General features: G+C 32.1%; 3 protein-coding genes across 9 annotated transcripts; 2 read left to right on the top strand and 1 right to left on the bottom strand.

Moving 5' to 3' along the window:
- Positions 1-1,550: 1,550 nt before the first annotated feature.
- On the bottom strand, positions 1,551-3,546 carry LOC105183724 (60S ribosomal protein L11). 2 transcript variants are annotated; one of them, XM_011142044.3, is made up of 5 exons: positions 3,365-3,546; positions 2,802-2,966; positions 2,574-2,723; positions 2,344-2,491; positions 1,551-2,041 (listed from the first exon to the last, which is right to left on the bottom strand). In XM_011142044.3, the coding sequence occupies exons 1-5, from the start codon at positions 3,368-3,370 to the stop codon at positions 1,914-1,916; spliced, it is 597 nt and encodes a 198-aa protein (XP_011140346.1). In that variant the 5' UTR covers positions 3,371-3,546; the 3' UTR covers positions 1,551-1,913. The 2 variants fall into 2 exon arrangements, with proteins under 2 accessions (XP_011140346.1, XP_011140348.1); XM_011142046.2 differs by lacking the exon at positions 3,365-3,546 and adding an exon at positions 3,345-3,361.
- Positions 3,547-7,073: 3,527 nt separating this feature from the next.
- On the top strand, positions 7,074-9,421 carry LOC112589954 (THAP domain-containing protein 5-like). 6 transcript variants are annotated; one of them, XM_025305094.1, is made up of 4 exons: positions 7,074-7,332; positions 7,589-7,677; positions 7,747-8,526; positions 9,093-9,421. In XM_025305094.1, the coding sequence occupies exons 1-3, from the start codon at positions 7,262-7,264 to the stop codon at positions 8,253-8,255; spliced, it is 669 nt and encodes a 222-aa protein (XP_025160879.1). In that variant the 5' UTR covers positions 7,074-7,261; the 3' UTR covers positions 8,256-8,526; positions 9,093-9,421. The 6 variants fall into 6 exon arrangements, with proteins under 6 accessions (XP_025160879.1, XP_025160877.1, XP_025160875.1 ...); XM_025305092.1 differs by having other exon boundaries at positions 7,077-7,332; positions 7,589-8,334; positions 8,467-8,526; XM_025305090.1 differs by having other exon boundaries at positions 7,077-7,332; positions 7,589-8,354; positions 8,467-8,526.
- Positions 9,422-9,839: 418 nt separating this feature from the next.
- RpL11 (ribosomal protein L11) lies at positions 9,840-11,527 on the top strand. Its single transcript, XM_011142047.3, has 5 exons — positions 9,840-10,014; positions 10,413-10,577; positions 10,656-10,805; positions 10,888-11,035; positions 11,340-11,527. Exons 1-5 carry the CDS (start codon positions 10,009-10,011, stop codon positions 11,465-11,467), a joined length of 597 nt encoding a protein of 198 aa, XP_011140349.1. The 5' UTR covers positions 9,840-10,008; the 3' UTR covers positions 11,468-11,527.
- Positions 11,528-12,036: the final 509 nt, after the last annotated feature.

Below are 12,036 nucleotides of genomic sequence, written 5' to 3'. Positions count from 1 at the left end.
AATTGAGCAAAAAGAATGTGATATAGACGAAGTATTAGTTATTGAGGAAAAAGATTTAAATCGATTTTGAGAATTTATCTTTATTATATTATTTGAAATGCATGCCATCCTTGGTATCGAATACGAAAGTTAAGTATGTATATATATACATATATATGTGTGTATATGTATATCTTTCTCGTTATCACGTGAATCCCCGAACATGGATCAAATTTATTTATATATTTACCTATTACAAAAGAAATATATATATATATATGTATATACATATTCAAGTGTATATATATATATGTATATGCATGTATATATGTGTAAAGTTAAATAAATTTATACACATTTACTTATAGTCCAAATACATGCATATACTTGTTGAAGAGAATATGCGCATTATATACTTGTGCATACATATATATACATACATATACAAATGCGTATATATGCAGAATAGTTCAGAGTTTCTGTACAATCTCCCAACTTTGTATTAATGTACAAACAAACTTTGTGTTAATGTACAAACAAACGACTGAGAGTAACTTGGACATATTGAGGCATAGAAGGGAAATCATTTGATTGTGTTTATGTAAAAGAAATAGAACGCATGATAACTCTGAACCCTTCCCATATATATTACCTATATCAAAGTCTGGTCTCACGATGTCCAGATAAGATAACAATATGGAGACTGAAGGATATATCTTGCCTTTCTATCCGCTTGTAATTTCAAATTAAATAGATCTCGTAAAGGGATATTCAAGTGCAACTATTAGTGGATGTCAATCTATAAGCACGTTTCCTGTGTCTCATCATATATAATTACACATTGTTCACTTTTTACGAGACTCTCATCTATTTAAATTAATACCAAAGAATAGTCGCTCTATCAATTATTGTATGAATATTTGATTATGATTAGAATTTAATGCTTGGCACCAATTATTGGCTTGAATTTTTTTCAATTGCATATTGAGGTTTTAGATATTTATTCAGTAATATAATACAAATAATTTTTGTTTTATCTTTATCTTCTTGAATTTTTACTCAGAGCGATCCATGTAATTATAATACGAAGATGAGAATTCTTAATGATAGAATTTTTTTAAATAATTTAACATATAATTAGGATGAAAAAATTGTGTATGTATAAGGTGCCAATAACGGAAGTATGAACGTTCATATTACATACATAGATTGTCTCTCAAAGCTACATTCTGCTACTAAATCTTTTATAAATCAAGGAACAGAATGATTGATAGTATAATGATCACTATATCAAAAAATAAAAGAAACGTCCAAGAAATATATAATTTCATACAATATCCAAGCAATCACATTTCTAACCGAGAGAGAGAGAGAGAGAGAGAGAGAGAGAGAGAGAGAGAGAGAAAATTTATATTGTAGATAATTATTTTTTAATGAAGTTCCTTTTGCGAGCGTTGCGCTATGCTAGGCCTATATATAAGCTACATTATAACTGATAAACTCCAGTACGTTATATTCATCGGAAACAAGATTACAGTGCAGACAGAAGTGTTTGTCACTACTCAAACAGGTACTTGTGTGATTTTATTGAGACAGTATTCCCACGATTTAATAATCGTATACAGTGCAATGAATTTCTTATATTTTTACTCGTTCATCTTTTTCTTGTGGTGTACATTATAGTGAGGGATATTGTATCTTTAATTTATCCTCACACCATCAATGTTCCGATTACTGTAAGCAATGTGAGGAATGGAATAAATTTAGCATATTTAAGCATGTAAGTAGCTTATTCGCGATCTCCCAGAACTTTACTTTTAGAATTTCAATGATATAAAAAATCAATGGCATTGGGATACTAGTGGGAATTTAGGAAGAATCAAACAGTGAACTTTTTTCTAAACTTATGTAGATTATAAAATACAAAATACATATCACTTTTTTCCAGCTATAATTATGCCATCATATTTTTGCTGGAACCACTTCATTGCATCTTCTTTTGTTAGTCTATGTTGGAAGCCGACTTTACCAGTTTTCCTTCTTCTGTGTGCTACATTAAATCCTACAAAATATACATTTAGATAATTCATAAGATCTTTTCTCGCAATTGTTCATGCATAAAATACTAAGCTCAATTCAATTAGTATCACAAATCTTAATGTTAATCTATAAGGATGTAGCCTCAGTTAAGTAACACACTCAGTAAGAGAAGTGGGCATGTGTTGCAAATTTGAAGCATTTTTTCTAGCACATGTTTAACATAATTAGATATCACATTTAAAACAGGGATATCTATGATACCAGATAAAGTGCAATATCCACTTGTATATGTATATATAATTGCAATTACAACTTGTCACTAACCTGGTCGGCCAAGTACAACATAGAAATCCAGGCCATAAATACCGATGCTAGGATCATATTTAATTCCCAGGTCGATATGTTCTTGTATACCAAAACCAAAGTTTCCAGTACACGAGAAATTCTCTTTCTTCAATTCATATTCACGTACCTGCAATGAAGCAATATATATCATGTAATTATAATGTGAATAGAGAACAAAAATAAATACACATATATATTTATTAATATACCTTTAGGCCACGTTCGAGAATTTCTTCCGCTTTTGCACCACGTACAGTGCAGTGCACAGCTATCTTTTCATTGCGACGAATGCCAAAAGAACGTACAGTATATCTAGCCTTGGAAAATACTGGCTGCTGTCCAGTCAATTGTTCCAGGACCTATATATATTTAACTTTAATTTGTAAACTGTACACTATAACTTCAAAAGAAAGGACCGATGCATTCGTAAAATCTACCTTTGCAGCACGTGTTAATCTATCACCAGATTCTCCTACACAAATGTTTAAGCACAGTTTACGTATTCGTACTTCACGCATCACATTTTTGGATGCGTCTTTCGGCTCCTTCTTTGCCTTCTTCTCTTTCTTCACTACCGGTTTCTCCGTCATTTTTACTGTATCCTACAAATGGAAACAGTCATTAACAATCGCAGATTGTTGGTTATTATTCATCGTTTAAACTGATAGCCTCTGATAATGTAACAGAGTACATTTTATAAATAATTTATATGGATACGAAAAACAATTAATAAGAATAATTAAAGATTAATATAAGGTTTACTAATTTGGCATCTTTTATTATCCGTCATACGTAAGCAGATGCAGATTGGACATAACCACGTGTTCCGTTGTATAAAAAAGTTAAATATAAACGCGCTAATTAAAAACCAATTACCATTGATAATTGGTAAAAATATAGATAATTTTATTGTACAGAAAATATTTAATAATGTTAGATAATATAGAAAATGTTTGGAATAAGGACTAAAGTTTTCATGCCAATATTCCACACGACCTACCGCCATCTTGGAACGTTCGTCAAGGAGTTACAAAATGCTATATGTGCTACCACAGACTTCTGGCAAAACGTGTCGCAAGTGGAGGGGGTGTATGCCGCCATGATGATGGTACCAGTACTCACACAAACAGAAATCACACGGATAGTCACTACTGAAGTCAATATTAGATATTTTAATTGAAATTTAATATATGTAGAAAAATCAAATAAAGTAATAATTGAAATTTCTCATTTTCCTGATTTTCGCATTTGTAACAGGATAATATAATGATCGAGAAGGTATTTTAGATTCTGGCGGGAAATAGTGAAATTCTCATTTTCCCGACTTTCGCAATTTGTAACGGGAGAATATAATGATCGAGGAGGTATTCTGGATTCTAGCAGGAAATTTGAAATTTCTCATTTTCCGGATTTTCGCAATTTGTAACAGGATAATATAATGATCGAGAAGGTATTTCGGATTCTGGCGGGAAATTTGAAATTCTCATTTTCCCGACTTTCACAATTTATAACGGGAGAATATAATGATCGAGGAGGTATCCTGGATTCTAGCAGAAAATTTGAAATTTCTCATTTTCTTGACTTTCGCAATTTGTAACAGGATAATATAATAATCGAGGAAGTATCTCGGATTCTGGCGCGAAATTTGAATTTTCTCATTTTCCTGATTTTCGCAATTTGTAACAGGATAATATAATAATCGAGGAGGTATCTTGAATTCTGGCGGGAGATTTGAATTTTCTCTTTGTAATAGGAGAATATAATGATCGAAAAGATATCCCGGATTCTGGCAACAAATTTGAAATTTCTCATTTTCCTGATTTTCGCATTTGTAACAGGATAATATAATGATCGAGAAGGTATTTTCGATTCTGGCGGGAAATAGTGAAATTCTCATTTTCCCGACTTTCGCAATTTGTAACGGGAGAATATAATGGTCGAGAAGGTATTTTAGATTCTGGCGGGAAATAGTGAAATTTCTCATTTTCCTGATTTTCGCATTTGTAACAGGATAATATAATGATCGAGAAGGTATTTTACATTCTGGCGGGAAATAGTGAAATTCTCATTTTCCCGACTTTCGCAAATTGTAACGGGAGAATATAATGATCGAGGAGGTATCTCGGATTCTGGCAGGAAATTTGAATTTTCTCATTTTCCTGATTTTCGCACTTTGTAATAGGAGAATATAATGATCGAGAAGATATCCCGGATTCTGGCAACAAATTTGGAATTTCTCATTTTCCCGACTGTCACAATTTGTAACGGGGGAATATAATGATTGAGGAGGTATTCTGGATTCTAGCAGGAAATTTAAAATTTCTCATTTTCCTGATTTTCACAATTTGTAACAGGATAATATAATGATCGAGAAGGTATTTCAAATTCTGGCGGGAAATTTGAAATTCTCATTTTCCCGACTTTCACAATTTATAACGGGGGAATATAATGATCGAGGAGGTATCTCGGATTCTGGCGGGAAATAATGAAATTTCTCATTTTCCTGACTTTCGCAATTTGTAACAGGATAATATAATAATCGAGGAAGTATCTCGGATTCTGGCGCGAAATTTGAATTTTCTCATTTTCCTGATTTTCGCACTTTGTAATAGGAGAATATAATGATCGAGAAGATATCCCGGATTCTGGCAACAAATTTGAAATTTCTCATTTTCCTGATTTTCGCATTTGTAACAGGATAATATAATGATCGAGAAGGTATTTTAGATTCTGGCGGGAAATAATGAAATTCTCATTTTCCCGACTTTCGCAATTTGTAACGGTAGAATATAATGATCGAGAAGGTATTTTAGATTCTGGCGGGAAATAGTGAAATTTCTCATTTTCCTGACTTTCGCAATTTGTAACAGAATAATATAATGATTGAGGAGATATCCTGGATTTTGGCGGGAAATTTGAAATTTCTCATTTTTCTGACTTTCGCAATTTGTAACAGGATAATATAATGATCAAGGAGGTATCTCGGATTCTGGCGGGAGATTGGAATTTTCTCCTTTTCTTGATTTTCGCATTTTGTAATTGGAGAATATAATGATCAAGAAGATATCTCGGATTCTGGCAACAAATTTGAAATTTATCATTTTCTCGACTTTCGCAATTTGTAACGGGGGAATATAATGATCGAGGAGGTATCCTGGATTCTGGCGGGATATGCAATATAGAAATGTAAAAACACCGACGAGATACTATAAAGACTGTTGGTACCGACGAGATACTATAAAGACTGTTGGAAGTGATCCACATCTACATCCACATGATCCACATCCATATCCACATGATCCACATCCTTATCCATATGATTCACATCAACATCCATATGATCCTCAAGATGCACATCCACATCCACATGATCTACATCCACTTCCACATGATCCACATCCACATCTACATAATCCTCATAATCCACATAATCCACATAATCCACATCCATATAATTCACATAATCCATATCAACATCCACATGATCCACATCATCCACATCTGCTGATCCACATGATCCACATCCACATCCACATGATCCACATTGGACGTAAATGTGGTTCATGTGAATGTAGATCATGTGGATGTGGATCATGTAAATCATGTGAATGTAGATCATGTGGATGTGAATGTGGATTATGTAGATGTGGATGTGGATTATGTGGATAATGTGGATGTGGATGTGGATGTGGATCATGTGAATCATGCGGATCATATCCGTGAAGAACGCACAAAAATACAGAAAAACAGTGAGTAACGCAAAAAGACGAAAAAACGATGTAGATGTGGATGCGAATATAGAGAAACGCAGATAAGCGCAACAAAATGCAGGAAAACACTGAAAAACGCAGAAAAATATAGAAAAGCAATGAGTAACGCAAAAAGAAAAAAAGCTATGTATATGTGGTTGTGGATGTGGATGTGGATGTGGATACGAATACAGAGAAATGCAGAAAAGCGCAATAAAACGCTGAAAAACGCAGAAAAATACAGAAAAACAATGAGTAACGCAAAAAGACGAAAACAAAACGATGTGGATGTGAATGTGGATGCAAATGAAGGTGCAGATATGGATGTAGACGTGGATGTCGCAGAAGAACTAAGAAAAGCGCAGAAAAAGGAGTTTTTCTGCGTTTTTCAACATTTTTTTCGTCTTTTTGCTTTATTCATTGTTTTTCTGTATTTTCCTGCGTTTTTCCACGTCTTTCTGCAATTTTCTTCGTTTTTTCGCATTTTTCTCCGTTTTCAGCGTTTTTTGTCTTTTTGCGTTATTTAGCGTTTCTCTGTATTTTTCCGCGTTTTTCTGCAATTTTCTGCGTTTTTCAGCGTTTTCTCGCTTTTTTGCGTTATTTAGCGTTTTATGTATTTTTCTGCGTTTTTCTGCGACATCCATATCCACATCTACACCCTTATCCGCATTCGCATCCACATTCACATCCATATGGAGGATTCACACTGCGTCCGATGTCCGACGTACGACGTCCGACATCCAATAGGAGAACAGCTTTCTAATGGAGAATTGAATTCTAATGGAATTGAATAAATAATAAAAGGCAATAAGAATAAAAGTAGACCAATCACAATAGATTATTCTTGTAATAGTCAATTGTGATTGGTCTATTTTTATGCTTATTGTTTGTTGCCTGACATTGTGCAAGGGGCCTTAGTCGGTGTCAGTTAGTAGCGCACACAGACTTCTATATACTAACTAGACTGCTGACTTCTGGCGATGGGATGATGGTGGGGTGAAGACGCCAAATTGAGAGTACCGTGCGTATGAATTTGTAATATCTGTGATGTGTCACGTGTTTCATTATAGACTACTCTAGTCATATGGATAAAGTGAAGAAATAAAGATCAAAGAGGTTAGAAGAAAAAGTAGCGAAAAGAAAAAGTGATGGGAAAACAGTGCTGTGTGAGAAATTGTAATATGAAATGGAAATCGAAAAGTGGTGTACATTTGTTTGGGTACGTATAGTATTTGTTTATCGAAATATATTATTTTGGTTAGATTAAATGAAGAGCTGCTTTTATAAGAATAATGAGTAAAGATGAAACATCTTTATATTTAGAAAGAAAAGCACAAGTGAAGGATGCAGGTATCATTTAAATTATCTGTACAATATTGTAGTAACCATGTAAAAAGCATTTATAACTATTCAGGGTAATAACAGGATATATAGTGTCATTTGTTGAATAGTATCTTGTATTTATAATATTACAGGTTTCCCTTAAAAGATGAAAATCGTCTTCATAAATGGATAGCTGTAGTTAAAAAACCAAATTGGAAGCCAACTAAGAACAGCAAAATATGTAGTTTGCATTTTAGCAGAAATGATATTATAGCAGGTATGGGATATACTCGTGTAATTTTACGTCCAGATGCGGTGCCAAGAGGCCAGTCTTCAAATAATGAAGAAAATGAGCAGTGTAATACATTGTTAAATGTAAAAGAAGTTTTCAATATTGAAAATAGTAAAACCAGTATCTTGACTGACAGTATTGATCATAATTATATTGATAACGAAGCTGCTATAAAGAACATAAATTTAATGGAATTATCACATACACCTGTCGAAAAAGGAGTTATACACCTGAATACAAAACAGATAGCTGTTGAAATGAAACCAGGAGAATATTCCATTATATCCGATACACAAAGAAGCAACTCTATTAGCAACTCTACTATTAGAAGCAACTCAATAAATACAGACTCAGAGGAAGAAACATCTATTGAAGAGACGGTTCAATCTAAAAGTTTAAAGAAATTACAAAATGAAAATAGAACATTGAAATGGAAGTTGCAGAGACGTGATAAAAAGATTAGTTCAATGGAAACAATGCTTAATGAATTACAACAAAAGCAAATCATGGATAATGACAGTTTGTAATTACTAAAAGAACACTTTGGTGGTGTTATGTTCGAAATTATGCAAAATGAAGTAAAAAACCAGAAGCGCAAAAGTAAAGGTGAACGTTATACAGATGAGGTGAAAGAGTTTGCTTTATCCTTGTATTTCTCATCACTAAAAGGTTATGCATTTTGTAGGTAATAGGTTTTCTTTTTCCCTTCTTTTTTAATGTCCTTATTGTCCGTTACAGATACATTAAAACAACACAGATATTTTCTACAAACGTCTTAATGATCTTCCAAGATTCTAAGTATGTTTTTTGAGACGTTCTTAGAACATTGTATGCTGCATGGCCATAAGTTTTATTTTATTAAATAACCTGTTTTTCATAAAAAAATAACTAATTATTAACATTTTCTGCTTTTAACTCGTTTCTTCTTCAATATTCTGTTCTGTTCTTCAATGCAAATAGCTCATACTATTATAAAATATTTTTAAACTCTATAAAATCTTGCATGGTGTGCAATTTAACTAGATGTTAAATTTAAAAATTTTTTAAATTTAATATTTAACTAACTTGTAACTGGTGAATGGTAATAAAACTTGGTATTGTATTTATTGCATTGTTGATATTGTATCGTTGACATGTATTTATGAAAAAATAATTTGTTACTGTTATTTATAGAAAAAAAACTGTGGTGAAGCAAATTGTTGATGTGAAGTTGAAAAAAATGCAATTTTAATATAAAATGGGATCATATTTTTATTGCTTAATAATTGCATCTTGTATATGTTACAATGAAATAATGTTAATGTTCATTATTAGTGCAAACTCTATATATATATATTTTTAGTAAAATATTACATATTTTCCAGGAAAATGTTCAGATTACCTGCTCCATCAACTTTGAGAAAACTACTATTGTCAGTTGATGCAGAGGCCTGGCTTCCATGAAAACGTATTATCCGAGATAGGAAAACTGTCGACAGATGATCGATATTGTAATCTTGTGTTAGATGCCATGGCACTTAGAAAACGAATGATACGGGATGATTATAAGCATCAAATGGTAGGCATACCTGATTATGGAAATATGGGACTGTTGGGAAAAATGGATTCCAAAGACAAGATCGCAACCGAGGCATTGATGTTTATGCTTGTTAGTCTTAATGGAAAGTGGAAGTGGCCTATTGGCTATTTTTTTAAAAGCAATATGACATTAATAATGCAGACTGAGCTAATAAAATCTGCATTAATATTGACTGATAAGTATAATATATGTTCATGTTATGTATATATATATTTTATATATGCAAGGTTGAAATACATGTTATGAAATAATGTTTAAAAATAAAAAACAAGTAAATATATAAAAGGTTCTACTTCATTACACATATGATCTTTTTTATTCAATCTCATCTGACTTTATATCAATTTTTCCTTTTTTGGCATATATAAATATGTGAGAATAGTAAATTAAGTAAACTTTACACACACACGTGTATATATATATATATATATACATTTCACAATATTTCCTTATAATAAAAAAAAGAATTACACATTTCTTTCCATATTTCTCTTTATTTTATTTGATTTTTCTACATATATTAAATTTCAATTAAAATATCTAATATTGACTTCAGTAGTGACTATCCGTGTGATTTCTGTTTGTGTGAGCACTGGTACCTTCATCATGGCGGCATACACCCCCTCCACTTGCGACACGTTTTGCCAGAAGTCTGTGGTAGCACATATAACATTTTGTAACTCCTTGACGAACTTTCCAAGATGGCGGTAGGTCGTATGGAATATTGGCATGAAAACTTTAGTCCTTATTCCAAACATTTTCTATATTATCTAACATTATTAAATATTTTCTGTACAATAAAATTATCTATATTTTTACCAATTATCAATGGTAATTGGTTTTTAATTAGCGCGTTTATATTTAACTTTTTTATACAACGGAACACGTGGTTATGTCCAATCTGCATCTGCTTACGTATGACGGATAATAAAAGATGCCAAATTAGTAAACCTTATATTAATCTTTAATTATTCTTATTAATTGTTTTTCGTATCCATATAAATTATTTATAAAATGTACTCTGTTACATTATCAGAGGCTATCAGTTTAAACGATGAATAATAACCAACAATCTGCGATTGTTAATGACTGTTTCCATTTGTAGGATACAGTAAAAATGACGGAGAAACCGGTAGTGAAGAAAGAGAAGAAGGCAAAGAAGGAGCCGAAAGACGCATCCAAAAATGTGATGCGTGAAGTACGAATACGTAAACTGTGCTTAAACATTTGTGTAGGAGAATCTGGTGATAGATTAACACGTGCTGCAAAGGTAGATTTTACGAATGCATCGGTCCTTTCTTTTGAAGTTATAGTGTACAGTTTACAAATTAAAGTTAAATATATATAGGTCCTGGAACAATTGACTGGACAGCAGCCAGTATTTTCCAAGGCTAGATATACTGTACGTTCTTTTGGCATTCGTCGCAATGAAAAGATAGCTGTGCACTGCACTGTACGTGGTGCAAAAGCGGAAGAAATTCTCGAACGTGGCCTAAAGGTATATTAATAAATATATATGTGTATTTATTTTTGTTCTCTATTCACATTATAATTACATGATATATATTGCTTCATTGCAGGTACGTGAATATGAATTGAAGAAAGAGAATTTCTCGTGTACTGGAAACTTTGGTTTTGGTATACAAGAACATATCGACCTGGGAATTAAATATGATCCTAGCATCGGTATTTATGGCCTGGATTTCTATGTTGTACTTGGCCGACCAGGTTAGTGACAAGTTGTAATTGCAATTATATATACATATACAAGTGGATATTGCACTTTATCTGGTATCATAGATATCCTTGTTTTAAATGTGATATCTATAATTATGTTAAACATGTGCTAGAAAAAATGCTTCAAATTTGCAACACATGCCCACTTCTCTTACTGAGTGTGTTACTTAACTGAGGCTACATCCTTATAGATTAACATTAAGATTTGTGATACTAATTGAATTGAGCTTAGTATTTTATGCATGAACAATTGCGAGAAAAGATCTTATGAATTATCTAAATGTATATTTTGTAGGATTTAATGTAGCACACAGAAGAAGGAAAACTGGTAAAGTCGGCTTCCAACATAGACTAACAAAAGAAGATGCAATGAAGTGGTTCCAGCAAAAATACGATGGTATAATTATAGCTGGAAAAAAATAATATGTGTTCTTTATATCTTATGATTTACATAAAAAGTTTAAAGAAAAGTTTACTGCCTAATTACTGTGTTTAAGTTTCCACCCAATATTTCAGTCATATTTTGATATCCTATATATACACAATATATATCCATATATATCCAATATATATCCTTGAAGTTTTAAAAGTAAAGCTCTGGAAAGTCGCGAATAAGCTATGAATGCATTTAAATAAGATGAATGTTCCACTCCTCACATTGCTCACAGTAATCGAAACGTCGATGGTATGAGGAAAATTAAAAAGATACAATGTTCTTTACTATGTACAGAAAAAAAATTAGTAAAATATAAGGAATTTATCGCAATATACACAGAAATCCGTCGTTTTTTATCTTTATATTATCTCTGTTAATTATATTATTCTGTCAGCAAAACTCAAATGTTGGCATTTCAACAAAGATTAGTGATTAAACATCTGCGAGATTGAATGTATCTTTTATTCCAAGTATTTATTTCTATCAGCAATTAATTTTGCTTATAGAATGTGTAAAAGTATATTAAATTATCAATGACATGTGTGCGGTTACTTAA

The sequence above is a fragment of the Harpegnathos saltator genome, unplaced genomic scaffold, assembly GCF_003227715.2.
Source record: "Harpegnathos saltator strain DR-91 unplaced genomic scaffold, Hsal_v8.6 scaffold672, whole genome shotgun sequence".
Taxonomy (NCBI): Eukaryota; Metazoa; Arthropoda; class Insecta; order Hymenoptera; family Formicidae; genus Harpegnathos; species Harpegnathos saltator.
Note: the sequence above shows the minus strand (reverse complement) of the source record. Positions and strands in the feature narration are given on the sequence as shown.